At 42.5% G+C, this 19834-nt stretch overlaps 1 protein-coding gene across 1 annotated transcript; it reads right to left on the bottom strand.

Moving 5' to 3' along the window:
- Positions 1-2769: 2769 nt before the first annotated feature.
- On the bottom strand, positions 2770-3714 carry LOC146066836 (olfactory receptor 5AP2-like). Its single transcript, XM_083179137.1, has one exon. It carries the CDS (start codon positions 3712-3714, stop codon positions 2770-2772), a length of 945 nt encoding a protein of 314 aa, XP_083035263.1.
- Positions 3715-19834: the final 16120 nt, after the last annotated feature.

Here is a 19834-nt window from a genome sequence, read left to right as displayed (position 1 = left end):
ATATGTTTCTCTGTCCATCTATGCTCCCCCGACCCATCCGTCTTTGTCCATCTATGCTCCCCTCTGACCCGTTCGTCTGTGTCCATCTATGCTCCCCCCTGACTCGCCCGTCCGTCTATGTCCCCTTCCCCCCCCAAGCTGTTCCATCTAACTGTGTCACCTCCCTTCCACCTGTCCGTCTATGTCCGCCATATGTTGATCTGTTTGTCCATCTGACCATCTATATCCACATACATCTGTCTTTCTGTTTGTGTGTCTATGCCCCTTCAGCATCACCCGTCCATCTATGCTCCCATATGGTGTTCTGTCCACCCAAACCCTCATCCGTCTGTCTGTCCATCTATGCCCCCAGTCCCGTTCTGTAATCAGTTAGTGGCAGGTATTCAATATGGCCGGCGAGGGGGTTAAACAGTGAGGATTGCAGTAAACCAGCGATCCTCGCTGTTTAACCCCTGTAATGGCTGCTCGCTCTATTCAACGTTCTGGGGAAATCCCCAAAACAGCGAGACCCGCGGCTAATGCAGAAAACTTGCTGTATTTAGCCGCGAGTCTCGCTGCTTCTGGAGCTGCATACGCCGATTCCCCCTCGCTCAAAAAATGGAGCGAGGGGAAATTGGCGTATGAGGGGGCTGCGTTGAATACTGACAGGGTGAGTGGTAACAGCGAGCAGGAAGCTCTGCTCGCTGTCGCCGCTCGCCCACAGCATTGAATACCTGCCAGTGTCTCTTCTGATCGCTCCCCCTCCCTCACTGTCTAAATTTCTCTCTTGCTCCTTACACTGACACTTTTGTCTTTCTCCCTGACACTCTCTTCCTTTTTCTCTCCTGAAACTGTCTTGCTCCCCTTTCTCTCTCTCTCTCTCTCTCTCTCTCTCTCTCTCTCCATGGCACTCTCTTTCACACTCCTTTTCGCATGCGTCCCTCTTTTTCTCTTTTGCTCCATCATACCACCTCTGAAACCCTCCTTCTGTCACCCTGATGCCCTCTCATGCTCTCATCCCTTTATCTCTTTCTCCCTGACACCCTCTCCCTTTCTCTCACTCCTTCCTTTCTCTCTCGCACCCTTTTTATGTCTCATTCCCCACCGTCTCCAACCCTCCTGAGAGGCAGTGAAGTGACAAAGTATGCGGGGAGCCCTTTCAAAATTTTGCTATGGGGCCCATGGTGTTCTAGTTATGCCCCTGCCATGCTGCATGCTTTTCTGCTCAGTGGCCTGTGTCTTAACTTGCAAATGTCTTAGCTCCTCCCCATTGCAACTGTCTCAGGAAGGCTGAATACTGTTATTGATTTTTTATTATAATTACTGTTTTCCCTTTAACTGTTCTGAAAATATTGTGCACTTAGACAAAGCCAAACCCATAAAGACAAAAGGCACTACTGTGTGCCCAGTGTAATATTAATTTACAGTGTTGATAGAAGGAGTTGAGGGCATTGTTTGCGGCGGTGTCCATCAGTGTGAAAAATTTGGAAAGCACACTTCCTCAGCAGTACCACATTTCACCAGGGAGTCTAGTAGGAGAAATTGTTACTTTCTAATAAATTTGTATACAGGTTGTGTATCCCTTATCCAAATAATTCCGAAAACCATACATTTCAGAAAGTGGAGGAAAAAAATTCTTGCTAAAAGCACTACTGGGGACATCTGTAACAGCACTACTGAAGACATTATATGTAACTGGCACTGAATATGTGCAAGAAAATTATTGCTTGGCATTCACATTCAACGTCTGAGATGGTACACAAACTTTGTTTCAGGTTTTAAAACCTTGTTTCCTACACAAATAAAATATATTTGTGTGTATTTCATGTGTTTGATGTGTTTATACAGCATAAATGCAAGATACTTCAAGATACATCACTGATATATAAAAAATATTCTGAAATACGGAATAATGCGTTATCCAAAATTCTCCTGGTCCCGAGTATTTTGGATAAAGGTTACTCAACCTGTATTTATAAACACAAATTTCCTTTTGTTTTATTCTGTATATGTGAGTTCAGCATATAGTGCTCATTTAGCTAATTAGCGCATTGTTTTCCATTTTTTTAAGGGCTTTGCTATTTACCTGACTATAAATTCACATTCTTATGTGAGGGAGGTTCAAGGTAATATTTGATGTGCTACACTGACACATCTAAAACCAATAGCTCGGTATTAAACTGATTTAATGTACAGTATATGATTTTTACATAAATTTAAATACATAGTACCTATGTGCAGTAATTCTATGTGTATTAGCGGACAATTCTCTAGTCTTTTCTAGTGAATTTCTTTTACACATATTTCTTCTCGCTGCATCCCAAGGCATTAAGGAAAAAAAGTGCAAAATGTACTAACATAATATTCTGATGTAGAATGTTGATATACAGCAGGGGTGGGGAACCTTCAGCCCACCAGCTGTTGTTGAACTACACATCCCAGCATGCCATGCAACAGTTTCAGCATGGCCAAGTAGCAAAACTGTAGCAGGGCATCCTGGGAGGTGTAGTTCAACAACAGCTGGAGGGCCAAAGGTTCCCCATCCCTGCTGTATATCAACATTTTACATCAGAATATTATGTTAGTGGCATAGGGGATAACCCTCTGAGCACCATATGGCCATGGTATATAGCAAATGGTAGAAACAAACAACTTTTATAAACATTTACTTGCTAACATAAGTTATAGTTTCATGTTGCTTTAATTGTTCAGGGCATACAAGAACAAATCTTTCAAATAACTGCATGTTCCAATCAGATAAAGGTTTAATTGTCACAGAAATAGAAAACTTTAAAATTGGTGCATTATGCAAAGCCCCATCTTTCTCACAGAGTCCTTTACCTCCCGATTCCTTAGGCTGTATATTAAAGGGTTGAGGAAAGGGATGATAACAGTGTAAAAGACAGCAATAACCTTATCTTGTTCTGGGCTGTAGGTAGATGAAGGCCTCAGGTACATAAATATGATTGTTCCATAAAATAGAGTCACAACAGTCAGATGGGATGCGCAAGTAGAGAATGCCTTCTTACGCCCTGTTAAGGAACGGATTTGCAGAACAGCAGAAATGATGTACAGATAAGAAACCAGGATTAGAAATAGAGATGAGAGCTCAATAAAACCTACTAAAGAGAAGAGTATAATTTGATTTAAGCTTGTGTCACCACAAGATATCTCAATTAGCGCTATGACATCACAGTAAAAATGGCGAATGAGCTGTTGATTCTCACAGAAATCCAGGTGAAAAAATGAGAAGCCAGTCTGAACAAAGCCATTAGTGAAGCCACCAAGATAGGAGACTACTAGTAGTATTATGAGCGTCCGATTATTTATTATTTGTAGATATGTCAGTGGGTGGCAAATTGCCACGTATCTGTCATAGGACATGGCTGCCAGGAGAATACATTCACTTCCTCCAAATCCAGCATAGGAAAGCATCTGCAGGCCACATCCAGTTATGGAGATAGAAGTTTTCTCAGACACAAAGTCCATCAGCATCTTAATGGTGACAGATGAAGAATAGCAGATGTCAATGATTGATAACTGGCGCAGGAAAATGTACATGGGGGTGTAGAACTGTGCATTCCAGCTGATTAGTGCAATGAGTGCTGAGTTCTGAACCAGTGTCAGTGTGTAAATGATGAAGAAAAACACAAACAAAGTCAACTTAAATTCTGAGCTTTCTGTTAACCCAGCAAGTATGAATTCTGTGACAGTAGTCCGGTTCTTAGAACCCATTATTGCTAGAGGGGCCAGGAAAGATTAGTCATCATGATATGTTATGTAATCCTATGTGGTCTAGTGAGATCTATTACAACTTAAAAAAGGAAATACCTGTTAGTAGACAAAAAAAGAAATTTTCAATACTTTCTTGCCATGAAAAGGGTGTAGAATATCCTTAAAGATATCTAAGTGAATATAGGTTGTAGTGCTGTTCATGCAAATTCCAAAGTGCTCCTGTGCGAAGCAGAGTCTGATTGCTAATATGGAATAAGGGATATAGTCAATATCCCAGCACTCAGAATACTGATGATCAGAATCCCAGTAGTGGAATACACACACACACAAACAATCTTGAAGGATGTTACGTATAAGGTTTAGAGGTAAGGTGCCCATACGCGCTGCGAGAATCGCATGTGTTATAGGCTAGATCGCAATGCATCGCGCGGCATGCGTTTTGCATGCAATGTTTACGCGATGCGATCCAAAAGCAGTACAAAAAGTATGTGCAGCACATACTTGTTGTACTGTGCAATGGGATGCCTGTGGGAGCGCGCATCCCATTGAAGCGTGTATGGGCACCATGAGGCTGCACAAGTGGACAGTTAGGGTTAGGCTGTTGATGGGGACAGTTAGAATGAGGAAATGGACGTTGTATTCCACTGTTGGGATTCTGATCTAAAATGACAAACTAGAATAAAATGAAGATAATTTTATTTGCTCAATAGTAATATGTTTAAGTTGCCAATAAGCCATTATCCTTTACAGTTCATGCTTTCATACACAATACTTATTGTGTATCAACATGTGTGAGTCATTCTGTTTCACTTAGAGTTAGTCTTTTTGAAGCTAACTGACTCTTATGCTGTGTACACACGCTTCGATCCAGTGTCATTTTTCTCAATGTGCACCCCCACAGCATCGGGATCGAAAGCAGAAATAGACTTGCCTTCCAGATCGAAGGCAGTTTAATGCTGCTTAATGCACCCCCCCACACACACACACACACACCGCCCTGGATCCGGCCGGTCCTCCCTCGTCAATGCTGGTATCGGTAAGGAATCGGTATCGAGCCGGGTCAAAGCGTGTGTACACCCCATTAGACAATTTTTCTTACCAGTTTTTGAAGGCCAAAAGTCCTATCAAGGCTTCAAACACAGATGTATATTTCCAAGACAGAAAATACAGGTATGCAGGTTGGTAGGCATAATAGGTAATATAACCACATTATGAAATCTATCAAATGACCCTTGTTTATAAACTTCCTGGCATATGGTAAAAATACTATGGCCATTTACAAGAAGACAGTCTTGTGGCAGAAGCTGTGCCAAAAAAGTAGTTACCTGCAATCCGCCTGCCCAGCCACTTTGGGCCTGATTCATGTCTGTGAGGGCCCTGGACAACTAAAATTGTGGGGGCCCCCTCTTCTCACCCCCGCAGCACTCACTGGAGTAGTTATTCTCGCTGCCTATCGGAGTCGAAGCAAGGCCGCTTCATGGTGCCTGGGACACAGGGTGATCAGGCGGGGGCAGCAGGGTAGGTCTGGAGACAGTGCAACAAGAGAGCAGGTCGCTGACTGTCCAGACACCACAGGGAACCCCTGGCTGCATTGCGCTGCCCGGACCCCTGGGATGCGCTACCCAGAACCCACAGCCTGCCACCCACTCACCACCCACCTGGAGGGTGGGGGCTCCTGATGTGTGGGGGTCCCGGGGCGACTGCCACTTGGTGGATCCGCCATTGTTCAGACCTGCTTGCTAGGCTATGGATATTCGCTGCCTAGCTAACAGATAAACGCCGCCCCACAGAACACACGCCCACCCCGCCGCTTGAACCACCACCCTACACTGCGAGCAGATGTGTACACATACACATCCGCTCACATGCACACACAGAGAGGAAAAAATATTTTTTTCCTTTGTTCACTGTGAAAAGTAAGCCGGCAGGCAGGGGCACACCTGCGTTCGATGCGTAGATGAAGGATTAATTTATGGACTTCATTTTAAGGGTTCTTCCACACATCAACTTTAACCCTACTTTGCATTAAGGGTGAATGTGCAATATGAATTGTTTTGTATGACATGTTATATCAACAGATTTAATGAAATAGAGACTTTAAAAAAAAAAGATTAATTTTATGGACATTTTGTACCTTCCTCAAGTCTCAAATCACAGGCAGACTGAAACAGGCTTTGCTCAAGAATATCCTTGTATTTAGCACCATCCATCTTTCCCTCGACTCAAATCAGTTTCCTACTCCCTGCTGCTGAAAAGTATCTCCACAGCGGGGGCGTAACCACGGCAGCGCGCGAGTGAAGCCACGCTCGTGGGAGCTCCGGCATGGCTCCGACTATTCTTTGATCCCTACCCCCTACCCCCGATTGATTCCACTGAGCTTTCATCATAGTCGGCATGAAGGTTTTTTGTTCTGCCGCGGATACCTGAGTTGGAGCTCGGTCCTCCCTGAGCGGGATACAGACACAGTCCTGTTCTGACTGAAGGCAGGAACGGTCCTGCTGAGTACGCGGCTGTCGGGGACGTTGATTCGAGGCACACCATAGTACACCGCCGGAAGCTGCCCGTCTTCCTCAGCAGCTGCAGCAGCCAGCATCTCCCTCGGCGTGGTAGCGGCAGCGAGAAGCCAGTGAGAAGGTCCTGCGAGGAGGACCAGATACAACTGTCGGTGTTTTGCCTGGGAGTGAGCTGTCGGAGGCGCATTGCCGCAAACTGCCCGTTATCTATAGACACCAGTATTAGTACCTCGTCTCACGCAGTGGCTGAGGGGTGAACGAGGTAACTGAGGGCGCATAGCCTGTGAATAAGGACTGGACTGGGGCACGTCGCTGGGAATTGCCTGTTTCTATCAGCAGCAGTACTCCCCTATTTGAGCGGTCGTGAGAGGACCAAACAAGGGGAGAATAGCCGCAGCTGTGGATGTCTGGCTGTGAGAGAGCCAGCTTACGTTACATATTGGCAGCAAGTACCCTCCAATTGTCCTCCCGATACCAGCCCATCAGTACATATACCCTGGGGGAGCCTAGGCTGTGAGAGAGCCGGCTCACGAATAAAGAGGACATCAGAACACAAGGTTACTGTATATCCGGAGAACCGCAGGCGGTAACTATACATTTATGATACAAGACTTTGTTGTTTTTCTCTTTTTTTTTTTTTTTTTTTTTTTTTCTCCTCCCTCCGTTTTTTTTTCGGACTTTGTCTTATAAGCCAGAGACTATTGAATAGAAAAAAAAAAACTTTGTATTGACTGTTTGTGGGCCCGATATACGTTCCCAAGTGACACCAGATAGGTGCAATTTCTAGGGAGGCGACCATGCCTAAAGCAGCTAACAACTCGGCTGCCGCTAGACTTGAGAGATATGCTCGCTCCAACCCCTCCCAACCTACTACGCCACAGACTACCCCTTCCAAGGCACAGCCGCAGCTATCTGTAACTGAAGTTACTTTACAGCAAGTCTTGGATGCAGTCAATAAATGTGAGACTCGGCTTGTGGAACAACTGAGTAAAGTACAATCCGACATAACATTGATCAGGGATGATGCCCAAAAGACCAGGGATAGGGTACTAGAACTTGAGAAACGTACCTCAGACTTAGAAGACATTGTAGCTCCATTGCGGGCTCAGGTCAAGGAAATGTCTACACAAATAGCCGACTTACGTCTCAAAACTATCGACCTAGAGGGTCGCTCTCGTCGAAATAATGTCCGTATTGTAGGGCTGGAAGAACGTGTAGAGGGTCGTGAGCCCGAAAAATTTATAGAAACATGGCTACTGCAAGAATTTGGAAAAGACAACTTTTCCTCGCAATTCACTATTGAAAGGGCACATCGGATTCCAGCTCGCCCTTCAATCCCGGGTGGATTACCACGCACTCTTATTGCTAGACTTTTGCATTTCAGAGATCGTGATCAAGTTCTAAAACTCACACGGGAAAAAGCGGACTTCAGCTACAAAGGGGCGAAAGTCTCTATATTTCCAGACCTCCCTCAAGATGTCCAAAAAGACAGGGCAAAATTTCGCTCGGTAAAAGCTCGTTTGAGACAAATAGACTTAAAATACTCCATGCAATACCCTTCAAAACTTCGAGTTGTGGCTAATGGAGAGACAATTTTTTTTTCTACAGCCGGGGATGAAGGTACTTGGCTGGATAAGTACTATCCGGGCAAGACAAGCATGCAGTAGCATGTTGTTTTTGTTTTTTCTTCTTTTTTAAGCTCTACTGTGATAGGGGGGAAAGAAGGAGGGGAAGAGAGGAGGGGGAAAGAAGGAAAGGAGGAAGGAAGGGGGGAGAAAGGAGAAAGAAGGGAAAAAAATAATTTTTTCAATGTATCTGTTGGAGGGGGAGGGGGATTGCGGGATTAACGATTCGTAAAATGTTTTGTAATAATGTGTCGGGGCTCCCACCGCGTCTGATGTGGTTATCTAGTCATAGTTCCCCTAGTGTAAGGATCAGGGGATAGTATGTAATGAGGGGTTTGGCTCTAGGTATGCCTTATCGGGGAGGTTATACAGGGTGGGGGGAGGGGAAAGGGTATATGTTACATGTTGTTCGTTTTTTTCTTTGGTTCATTGGTGGAAATGGTACATCGCTTTGCCTCTTCTATATGCCCGATATATCACCTTCCTTGATTTTGTCTCATCGCTCTGCCCTCAGGGGTAACCCCTATCATTACTATTTTATCCCAGTGGTAAACCAGAGTTATGGTTAAAATTGTGACATGGAATGTCCGTGGGCTTAATGACAGGGTGAAACGGGCCTTAGTGCTCAAACACTGTAAATCTCTGGAGGCTGACGTGATTTGTCTACAGGAAACACATCTAACGATTGAGAAGGGGCATTCACTGAAAAGACCCTGGATTTCCCAAATTTTCCAGGCCTCCTTTTCGTCAGCCTCCAGAGGAGTTGCAGTATTGATAAAAAAATCAGTGGTGTACGAGCACATAGCCGACCAGACGGACCCGAATTTTGTTATTATCCATTTACATTCCACCTCCTTTTGGTTTTGATATTATTAGAGCAGCCCTGGAATTTATTGCCGCAAGGCCTGGTACTCCTTTTATTTGCTTAGGGGACTTTAATACAGTCATGAACTACGGTCTCGATATTTGGAATCCAAGGAAAACTACCCCCCAGGGAGAGAGTTCCCTTGCCAGACTTACTGCCAACTTGGGTTGGCATGAGGTATGGCGAGAGAAATTCCCTAGGCTTCGTCAATATTCTTGTTATTCTCCCTCTTATAATAATTTTTCGCGTATAGATATGATGTTTACCTCGGGGAATTTACTGACCAAAATATCCAAAATTGAGTATCATTCAAGGGGTATCTCGGACCATTCCCCAATGACAATGGCTCTTGATTTAGATCCTATCAAGGGACTTCGATACTGGAAGTTTCAACCGATATGGTTGACACAATTTGAAAACACAGATAGACTTAAGGTAGAAATGGAGGTTTTTTTTAGTTCCAATATCGAGTCAGCAAAACCAAATATAGTCTGGGAAACCTTCAAAGCATTCCTACGGGGCACTCTGATTAAAGATATAAAAAATGCTAGAACCCTGTTGCAGACAAAAGCCACTAATTTAGAAATCATAATGATCGCAAATGAACAAGCTTACATTAGGGACCAGACAGACCTTGCAAGACAGGAGTGGTTGTTGGCACAATCTGCCTGGACCACACACCTGCAAGATCTGGTCAGACTCAGACTATTGAAAGAATCACATAAAAGGTACTTAAACGAGGACAGGGCCGGCAGATTAATGGCCTACATGGTAAAAACCGAGGACCCTAATAGGACAATTACTAAAATCTGTACATCTCAAGGGGAAATAGTTGATGAAACCCAGAAAATTATCGAAGTATTCACGGACCACTACAGGGAAATTTATAGCTCTAAATTGACATCTGAATTCTGTGGTGGCTCGAACTATGTGGGGGCCGTGGATCTGCCTACCCTGTCCCATCGGGATAGGGAAGTCTTGGAATTGCCATTCTCGTTGGGAGAGGTTGAGGTGGCGATAGGAAATATGGCTTCTGGCAAATCCTCAGGTATTGACGGACTGCCAGTTGAAATATATAAATTATTTAGTGATACCCTCGCCAGTAGGCTCCTGTATTTTTTCCATGGAATGGAGAGAGAGGGTAAGCTTTCTCAATCCATGACCGAGGCAGTTATTACAGTCATTCTTAAAAAGGGCAAAGACCCACTGAGAGCAGACTCTTATAGACCTATCTCGCTGCTTACGGTCGATGCAAAGGTCTATGCTTCAATCCTGGCCACTAGGCTTAGTGGGGTAATTGATAAAATTGTCCATATCGACCAGACGGGATTTAGAAAAAGAAAATCAACAGCTATAAATGTCCGCAGAGTCTATTCTTATTTACAGACAGGTAAAAGTGGGGGTATGGAGACTGTTTTGGCCTCCTTTGACACTAATAAAGCCTTCGATTCCCTGGAGTGGCCATATTTGAAGGTCACAATGGAGGCATTCGGATTTGGACCATGTTTCATCGAGAGGGTTTTTTTGATGTATCAACAACCATCGGCAAGGGTCACTATAAACGGTACGGTTTCAGACCCATTCCCAATATATCGTGGTACGAGGCAGGGCTGCCCCCTCTCCCCAACGCTCTTCGCACTGGCCATAGAGCCATTGGCATGTAGGCTGAGAAACATCCTGGGCTTGAGCGGATTGGGGGGTGGGGGGATTGGCCTTGTCTCGCTATATGCGGACGATTTACTTGTGGGAACAATGGACTACAAACGTGACCTCCCGAAAGTGTTGGAAACCCTTCATGAGTTCGGCCAATACTCGGGACTAACAATCAACAGCAGCAAATCTCATTTGCTTAGTGATTCAATGGATATAGAGCTGAGTGGGGAATCCCAGGGCATCATAGATATACCTATAGGGGAGAGATTTGATTATTTGGGTGTGGTGATAACTGGGGATACTTCTCAATTTGTAAAATATAACATTTTACCAGTACTCGACTCTATTAGATCTAAAAGCAAAAATTGGCTAAAACTGCCATTGACAGTTTTGGGAAGGGTAAATCTGATAAAAATGTTGGTTCTTCCCAAACTCCTCTACCTCCTTCAACATTCCCCTGTTAATATTCCAGATGCCATATTTAGGAAAATTAACGGAATATTGACATCTTTTGTATGGAGAAACAAAAGACCAAGGGTCAAATTATTAACACTAATGCGACCAAGGGAGCTTGGCGGGCTCGCCCTCCCAAACTTCAAATGGTACTATATGGCAACACAATTAGTACATTTACAAGACTGGGTGAAAAACCCGTGCCAATCTGTAGAATTAACAAACTTAATTAATAAAATTCTTCCGGGGTTTTCCCCACTACAGGTAATTCTGATGGGTTCATGCTGTAAGAAATATCCCCCGATAGTGAATCAGGCAATAAAAACCTGGAAATGGATTACTAGGGAAATAGGATATAATGGTATTGACCCAGAAACAAATCTTCTTTCCCTAAGTACCTTTAAAACACTAAAAAAACAGCAGGGCATGTTAGCCTGGTCAACTTTTGGAATAACGAACTTGGGACAAGTAGCTGCGCAGGATAGGGTGAAGACATTTGCCCAGCTGCAGATTGAGTTTAAATTACCAAACAATATGTTTTTTCGCTATCTTCAGTTGCGAAGCGCAACTGAAGAATACTTGTCTTTTTTTACCTGTAGTATAAAAGATCACCCTATTAAAATATTTCTGAGGAACATGGCCCCGATAAAACGAGTCTCCAAATGTTATAAGTATATCTCATCCCTAACCACAAATTCTGGTCTGCAAGAACTTAGGATAAAATGGACTAGGGAAATTCCCGATATAACACCAGACGAGTGGGAGAGAGCGCTTAGTATACCTAATAAGGCCACTTCCTCCCTTAGGACCCAGCAGATCCAATTTAATATACTTCATCGTACTTATCTAACTCCTACTAGAATCAAGAAATTTGCACGGGACAAAATTGATTCTTGTCCTAAATGCAGAGAATTAGGATGCGATTTTTGGCATCTGATATGGCAGTGCAAATTTCTCCAAAAATTCTGGGATGACATTAGGGGTATAATGAGAGATATTGGTATCCCTAATGGGGAAATGGGACCTAAGGCTATGTTATTGGGAGTGTGGTCTGGATCCGGTCAGTCGGCAAACGAAAAGCAACTAGCAATTATTCTGGTATCAATCGCCAAAACCTGTATAGCAAGAACTTGGATGGCAGCCAGTGCACCCAATAAGATAGAATGGATCAATATAGTCAATCTCACGTATGAACACGAGAAAGCGGTGTTTTGCACTAGGAACAGTATTGGGAAGTTTCACTTAACCTGGGAGAAATGGTATTACTCTCCTTATTTTAAAAAGAGCACGGTATAAAAATATATAGAATAGAAGGCAGGTAAACATAAGATAAAATTGTAAGGTATGAGGGAAAAATTACAACACAATTATATTAAAACACTAAAAGAACAAATAGTACGCGTGGCGTTTCACTAAAAGTATATTAAGTATATTCAGTTTGAGATAAACCTCCACAAGCACACTGGTTCATTCTGGACAGATTAATTAACTAGAAATATGGGTGCCCAGGAATGACTGACCTGAGGCAGAAGTATAATATACGGATTGAGCTAGAGTCCGAAATAATACTGAACAAGGGGTAAATGTGGGAAAGATTGAAACTTAAGAATAAAATGCGGAAGAAGAGGATGTTGTCAATATTTATACTAATACATTTTGGTTATATTGGTTCGACAAACTAAGTTGATAAACAGAAAAATGGGGGTTTAGACATGATTTATCGTGAAGTAGTAATATAGGATATGAACTAAGAGAGACCCTGTAGGTATATCTATTTTTTTTGAGGAAAGTTGATAACGTTTGAAATCTAGATTAAAATATGGCTCAGGCGGGAGATATTGGGGGGCAGGAAGAAGTGGGGGGATGGGCAATCTACCAATGGCTATAATTTAAATGTTGTATGTGTTTTTTTTTTTTTTTTTTTTTTTTTTTTGTTGTCTTGTTTGTCTTGTACTTTTGTCGGTACTTTATTGTCTTATTACTTGATTATAAATGTGAAATGTGTAAAAATGTATGTATGTCTGCAAATTTTTAAAATCAAATAAAAAGAACTTAAAAAAAAAAAAAGAAAAGTATCTCCACAGCATGAGGCTGCCACAGCCATGTTTCACTGTGGGGTGGGGTGGGGTGGTGTTCTTGGGGTGATGGGATGGGTTGGGTTTGCACCAGACATAGCATTTTCCTTGATGGCATTAAAGTTCAATTTTAGTCTCATAGGTTATACTGACAGATCATTGCACACAGGTGGAATTCATTTCACTAATTATGTGGCTTCTGAAGGTATTTGGTTGCACCAGGACTTTTTTTGAGGGGCTTCATAGCAAAGGGGGTGAATACATATGCACATACCAATTTTTTATTACTTTTTATATATATTTTTTTCTCATTTCACTTCACCACCTTAGATTATTTTGTGCAGATCCATCACATACATTTCAAGTAAAAAAAAAAAAGATTTAAATTACAGGTTGTAAAATGTAACAAAATAGGTAAAAGGGGGTTGAATACTTTTGTAAGACACTGTATAATGTAACTTCTTCTTATTAAGGGATGGCATAGAGGCTCCAGAATAATTGTCATAAATATTTTAAGAAATTAAAAAAAAGGAATACCACACAATCACATAATATAGAAAAAATCATATATAAACAACAAGGACAGGGTAATGGTTAGCATTACTGCCTCACAGCCCTGAGGTCATGGGTTCAATTCCCACCATGGTTCTAACTGTGTGGAGTTTGTATATTCTCCACCTTGCATGGGTTTCCTCCAGGTACTTTGTTTTCCTCCCACAATCCAAAACTATACTGGTAGGTTAATTATCTCCCAACAAAATTAACCCTAGAATGTCTGTGTGTGCGTGTACATGTGGTAGGGAATATAGACTGTAAGCTCCACTGGGGCAGGGATTGATGTGAATGTTCAAATATTCTCTGTAAATATGGAATTTGTGTTTGCTATAGAAGAAACTGTTAATATATAATAATAAATAATAAATATGGAAGAAAGACAATAATGTTAAATACTGACTATTAGAACCAGGGGCGGATTGGTGACTAAAACCGGCCCTGGAGAAATCCCACAGCAGCCCGGGGGTGGGGATGCTATCGGGTTCGCCGCCGGGGGGGGGGTGCGATTCGGTTTGCTGCCGGGGCAGGGGGTGCTATCGGGTTGCCGCTGGGGGGGTTGGGTGCTATCGGGTTGCCGCGAGGTGGGGGGGGTTGTGATCGGGTTGCCGCCTGGCGGGTGCTATCGGGCTGCTGCCAGGGGGTTTTCTGGGTGCTATCGGGTTGCAGCAGGGGGGGATGCCATTCACTCACCGGGCTAGTCTGCTTCTCTCCACTTGCAGCAGCTCCGGAATTGGCAGGGAGGACTGTACGGCTCCAGCTCCGTGGCCGTAATCTTTATCCCTGGCAGCCAGCCAGGGGAGACAGCGGCGGCACAGTCAGGGGACAAAGCGGCCAAATCTGGGCCGGCCCACCGAGAAATGGCTGGGTTTCCCGGTGGCCCAATCTGCCCCTTATTAGAACCCTGTTGGTATAAAGGACAAGCAAGCTTACGTAGGATTAGTAGCACCTGATATTTGGAAGGCAACTTTCAAAGCAATTATATTACATGTATCATCCATCAGTCAGTACTGGGTATATGCTATTGCAAATTTAAGGAGACCCCATAACCTATATTTAATATATTTAATGCCCTGGATATGGTATGATAAATGTCAAAGTCAATAAATAATTAGGATTTACAGTAAGTGATACAAAAATAGATGCTGTGAGCTGCAGACCCAGCATAGTATATATAATATATTCCTACCATACCAGGCTAATGCAATGCCCATAAACAGTAATCTCATGCCCTCCACAAACAAGTTCATTCAGCGCACACAGCCCTGTTTCATAATACAAAGCCATTACAACTCCAGACCAGTTCGCCAATAACAGCACATCTGCACTGTCATTGGTTACAGTGATAAACGGTCTACATAACATTACATACAGTCAGTTAAACAATAAAAGTATAGGTTTGCTTTTAACATCAGAAGAAAGTGCCTGAGTTTTTTTGTTTCTGTTAGGGAACATTTGCTGCAACGAGTTATGTTCTAAATCCTGTTTGACACCATGTGAATTCAGGCCCGCCGACAGGGGGGGTCTCTGGGGTCTGGAGTCCTGGGCCCTGACACAGAAGGGGGCCCGGACCTCATACCTCCCAACTTTGGAAGTTCAGCAGGCGGGACGCTATGGGGGCATGACCCAGAGGCTCTGTGAGCCTCTAGCCATGCCCCCAGCCACCTGGCTGCAGGAAAAGACGCTGTGCGCATGCGCACAGCGTTTATTCCCCGCTACTTAGCAGCTGACAGGGGGGACTCCCAACAGCCCCCCCATACCGCGGGACACTGCCGCCCGCGGGTGGGACAGCGGGACAGGCCCTGACAATCGGGACTGTCCCGATAAAATCGGGACTGTTGGGAGGTATGGGACCTGGTCTTACAACTATAAATATTAAATAGCTCCTTACCAGCTATCTATCTGCCCCTGATTTCTGTCACCATGGTGTGTCCATCGGCTCTGCGGCAGGCTGCAGCCAGACTCTGCTGGCAGCTAGGCACTTAAAACAAAACTACATGTCCCAGCAGTCCCTGCTGTCCGGGTCCAAAGCAGACCAGACTAATGGATGCTGCTGCTCAGGAGGCATACAGTGGTGCATGGAGATGGTGCACTGCCTGTGCGGATGAGGGGAGGAGGAGGACCCAGCAAGTCACAGGGATCCAAAGAAAACACTGCAGCAAGGATGTCCCTGTCAGCCCCCACCACAGAGTACTTTTATTATGTATTCTTGTTCAGGCTGATCTCTCTGTTGCTCCTCTCTCTCTCTCTCTCTCTTTCTCTCTCTCTCAATTTCTCCTTTCCCTCTCTCTCTTCTATTTCTCACTCTTTGTCACACACTCACCAATTTCCCCTATTCATTCTCTCTCACCCTCCCTCTTCCAGTTCCACCTATTCCCCTCTCTCTCTCTCTCACTCACACACACACACACACACACACACACACACACATATACATGGGGGCCCTGCCTTTTTCCAAAATCCAGTGCAAAAAAACACATTGTAGAATGTACCTGCCTGTCAGCTAGGATGGCATTATATGAACGGGAAAGGAATAACTGGAATATTATATTATGTTAATTATATGAAATGGCGATTTACAGATGCACAACGCTTTCAGGAGGTGTGACAAGTTTATGGCTATATAATACACTACATATCTTCTGCAATCTGTATTAGCAAAATAGTACATCTTCTAGACCATGGGACTTTTCAAACAATGTATATATTGTGCAAGACAATGCCAACATTTCGGGGCACGCTCCTTTGTCATGGCAATCAAACAGTGTGAACCTTTGCCTTGACAAAGGGATGTGCCAGCCCCGAAACGTTGTCATTGTCTTGCACAATATGTAAGTTTTTTTTTAAAGTCCCTCTGAAGTGCCTTCTTCTTTTGGCTGGATGATTATTTACTGAAAAGCACCGGGGGCATTTATTTGGATGAGGAGAGTGCCGTATGTATATAAATATATATATGCAAGATGTGAAATTGTAATAAGTTTCTCTAGATCACCAAGGGTTAACTGCTTGGCAGTGAGCTGCACTATTGCTTCATGTGCTGTGTTTTCCACATGGAAAATCTACCCTGGTGGGCTGGCTAATAGACCTAATGCATATCTTATGTAATGCTATATCACCAATAAGGGGTATCTGACTGCCCCGGGCCAATTGTATCTAGTTACATACATAGTAGCACATGTTTATTTAGGTTACTAGGTGTGCCCATCATGGCTTTCTCAGTGAATCTGATAATTTATTCACCTGTGCAGTACAGAAACCTGACATCTAATGTTGGTTAGAATTAAAATAAAAAATATGTGAATTCTTATGCTGAGTACCCACTAGAAGATATATCTGCAGATCAATTAATATATCTCTCGTTGGATAGGGCAGCATGTTCTCCATAAACTAGGTCAGTGGTTCCCAACCCTGGTCCTCAAGTACCCCCAACAGTGCACGTTTTCCAGGTCTCCACACAGAATCACAAGTGACATACTGTAATTTGCTCCACCTGTGGACCTTTTCAAATGTGTCTGAATAATGAGTGCACCTGCTGGGTGACCTGAAAAACATGCACTGTTCTGGATACTTGAGGACCTGGGTTGGGAACCACTGAACTGGGTGCACACTGGCCGCTATATCAGTTGTTTGATTGAATGGGTGATGTATTATAATGAAGTCTTACCTACAGTAATGAGAAAGCTATCAGATTGTCACTTGTGAAAGCATTAAAATCACACAATGATGATTCCTAAAAATAAAAGTACCATATACTGTATATCACTTATTGTAAAGTTTTCATTGTGAACAGTCTTGTATGTTTATTATCTGTACTGCCTGTATATGTACATACGTGCCTATTGATCTTCCTTGACTGTAGCAGTAGTTATTCTTTGGCTTCACCTAAGACACATTATAGAAGTGCACATTTATAAGCAGTGAGGCACTGTGGGGACTTAGACCTAAGGGAGTGACAGGAGTGTAACATAGGGGAATTTGCTCTTGTTTCATAGTGATTACTTCTGTTTGTATGACTTTTTCATTAAATGTTACAATAACTGAAAATTCTATTGTATTAAGTGCACTGGGTGCTAATACAGTATTAATGTACACTAAATAGTATTTCAATAAAATATATAGAGTTTCTTAACTTTGTTTTAATTGTAGTTTCTATTCATATACACAAATACAGAGTATATCTTTGGTACATATCATTACATGAATAATATTCACATATTCTAGCTTTGTTCAGGATGCCTGTATACATGACATAACACAACCCTATACACAAACAATACCCACATACTATACATTTACATTAACAATTAAACTGTGTGGCAGTGGGTCAAGAGTGTATCGGGGTTTCTACTAATCTTAATTATGCAGTATAGTTCTGTGACTAATTTCTGTTTGGGCCAATCTGGATGTCTAGGCCCTATTTATTCATCCTAAACCATTATTTTATAACGTGCTCTGTGTATAATTTCTAGTGATCTGCACCATTTGACTCCATCCGTATAGAAGCATTTTATTCATTCTATTAATATTTGGGGTTTATATCCTATTTCGACCTTTTTACTCTTCTCTTAACAATGTGCATAAAACAAAATATTGCCATTTCTAACTCAATTTGTCCTATACATCGACTTGTTCCATCTATACCAAATTTTCTTATACTTGTATTTTGTGTTTCAACTAATGTGTACATGTTTTTTGTGTGTAGTGGTATAATTTACCAGTGACTTACAGTTATTAATATCATGGCCATTTCTAGACAGCCAAGATCTGGCCACCATCACTTTAGCCTAATGATACCAAGTTTTTCCTCTATGCCTATTCATGTGTTCAATATATTTAGTATATAACACTTTGGGTTAAGAACTGCCCTTGATATTCCTGTATTCCTGTATTTGACATCACCTGTTCAATCCTATCCCAAAATTCCTGAATCCGCTGACACCCCCAAAGCAAATGCCAAAAGGTGGCAGGCTCACAATTTCTTTTGGGACATGTTGTTGTTCTCCCAGCAAATTTTACTAGCCTTTTAATTGATTAGTAGGCTCTATACAAAATAAATAGTTGGACTTGTGTCCGAATTGAATTGGTTGCCTTTAACCCCTTCATGACAGAGCCAGTTTGTGCCTTCATGACAGAGCCCTTTTTTTCAAATCTGACATGTCTCACTTAAGTGGGGATAACTTTTTTTTGCTTTTACTTATCCCAGTGATTTTGAGATTGTTTTCTCGTGACACATTGTACTTCAAGTTAGTGGTAAATTTTGGTCGATACAGTCTGTGTTTTTTTGTGAAAAATACCAAAATATCGTAAAAAAATGGAAAATTTAGCAATATGCAAAATGTCACATTTTCTGCTTGTGAGACAAATAATCATACCACTCAAAATAGTTAATAACTAACAAAGACCATATGTCTACTTTATGTTGCAATCATTATTTCAACCTCCTTTTCATTTTTTTGGACACTAGGAGGCTTCAAATATGACTAGCAAATTCTCAAATTTTCAAGAAAATTTCAAACACTGATTTTTTTAGGGACCAGTTCAGTTCTGATGTGACTTTGAGGGACTTGTATGTGAGACACCCCCATAAATGATGCCATTTCAAAAACTGCACCCCTCACAGTATTCAAAACAGCATTTTGGAAGTTTGTTAACCCTTTAGGTGTTTCACAGGAATTAAAACAAAGTGTAGGTGAAATTTCAAAATTTCTTTTTTTTTGCAGAGTTTCAATTTTAATACATTTTTCTAACGAATACAGTAGATTTTACTAGAGAAATGTGACTAAAAATTGATTCCCCCAATTCTTTTGTTTTCAAAAATATCCTATATGTGGCCCTAGTGTGCACGTTGACCAAACCACAGGCTTCATAATAGAAGGAGCACCTACTTGATTTTGGAGCCTCCTTTTTATGAGATTTTTTTTTAGGCACCATGTAGGTTTCTAGGCACCATAAGTGCTAAAAGTTAGGAACCTTCCCCACAAGTCACCCCATTTTGCAATCTACACCCCTCAGGGAATTCATCTAGGGGTATAGTGTACATTTCAAACCCCCAGGGGTTTCACCAATTTTGGTACAACTGGGATGTGAAAATGGAAAATTACATTTTTTTACACAAACATGCAGTTCTGGCTCAAAATGTTTCATTTTCACAAGGAATGAAGGAGACAAAGCACCCCAAAATCTGTGCCCCAATTTCTCCCGAGTACGGCAATGCCTCACATGTGACCAAAAAATACCAGTTGGGTGCATGGCAGGACTCAGAAGGGAAGGAGTGATTTTTGGATTTTGCAGCACAGATTTTGGTGGAATGAATGGTGGGTGCTATGTTGCACCAATACAGTGGAACCCCCCCACAAGTCACCCCATTTTGCAAAGTACACCCCT

This window comes from Crinia signifera, chromosome 1 (assembly GCF_055691185.1).
Source record: "Crinia signifera chromosome 1, ASM5569118v1, whole genome shotgun sequence".
Taxonomy (NCBI): Eukaryota; Metazoa; Chordata; class Amphibia; order Anura; family Myobatrachidae; genus Crinia; species Crinia signifera.
Note: the sequence above shows the minus strand (reverse complement) of the source record. Positions and strands in the feature narration are given on the sequence as shown.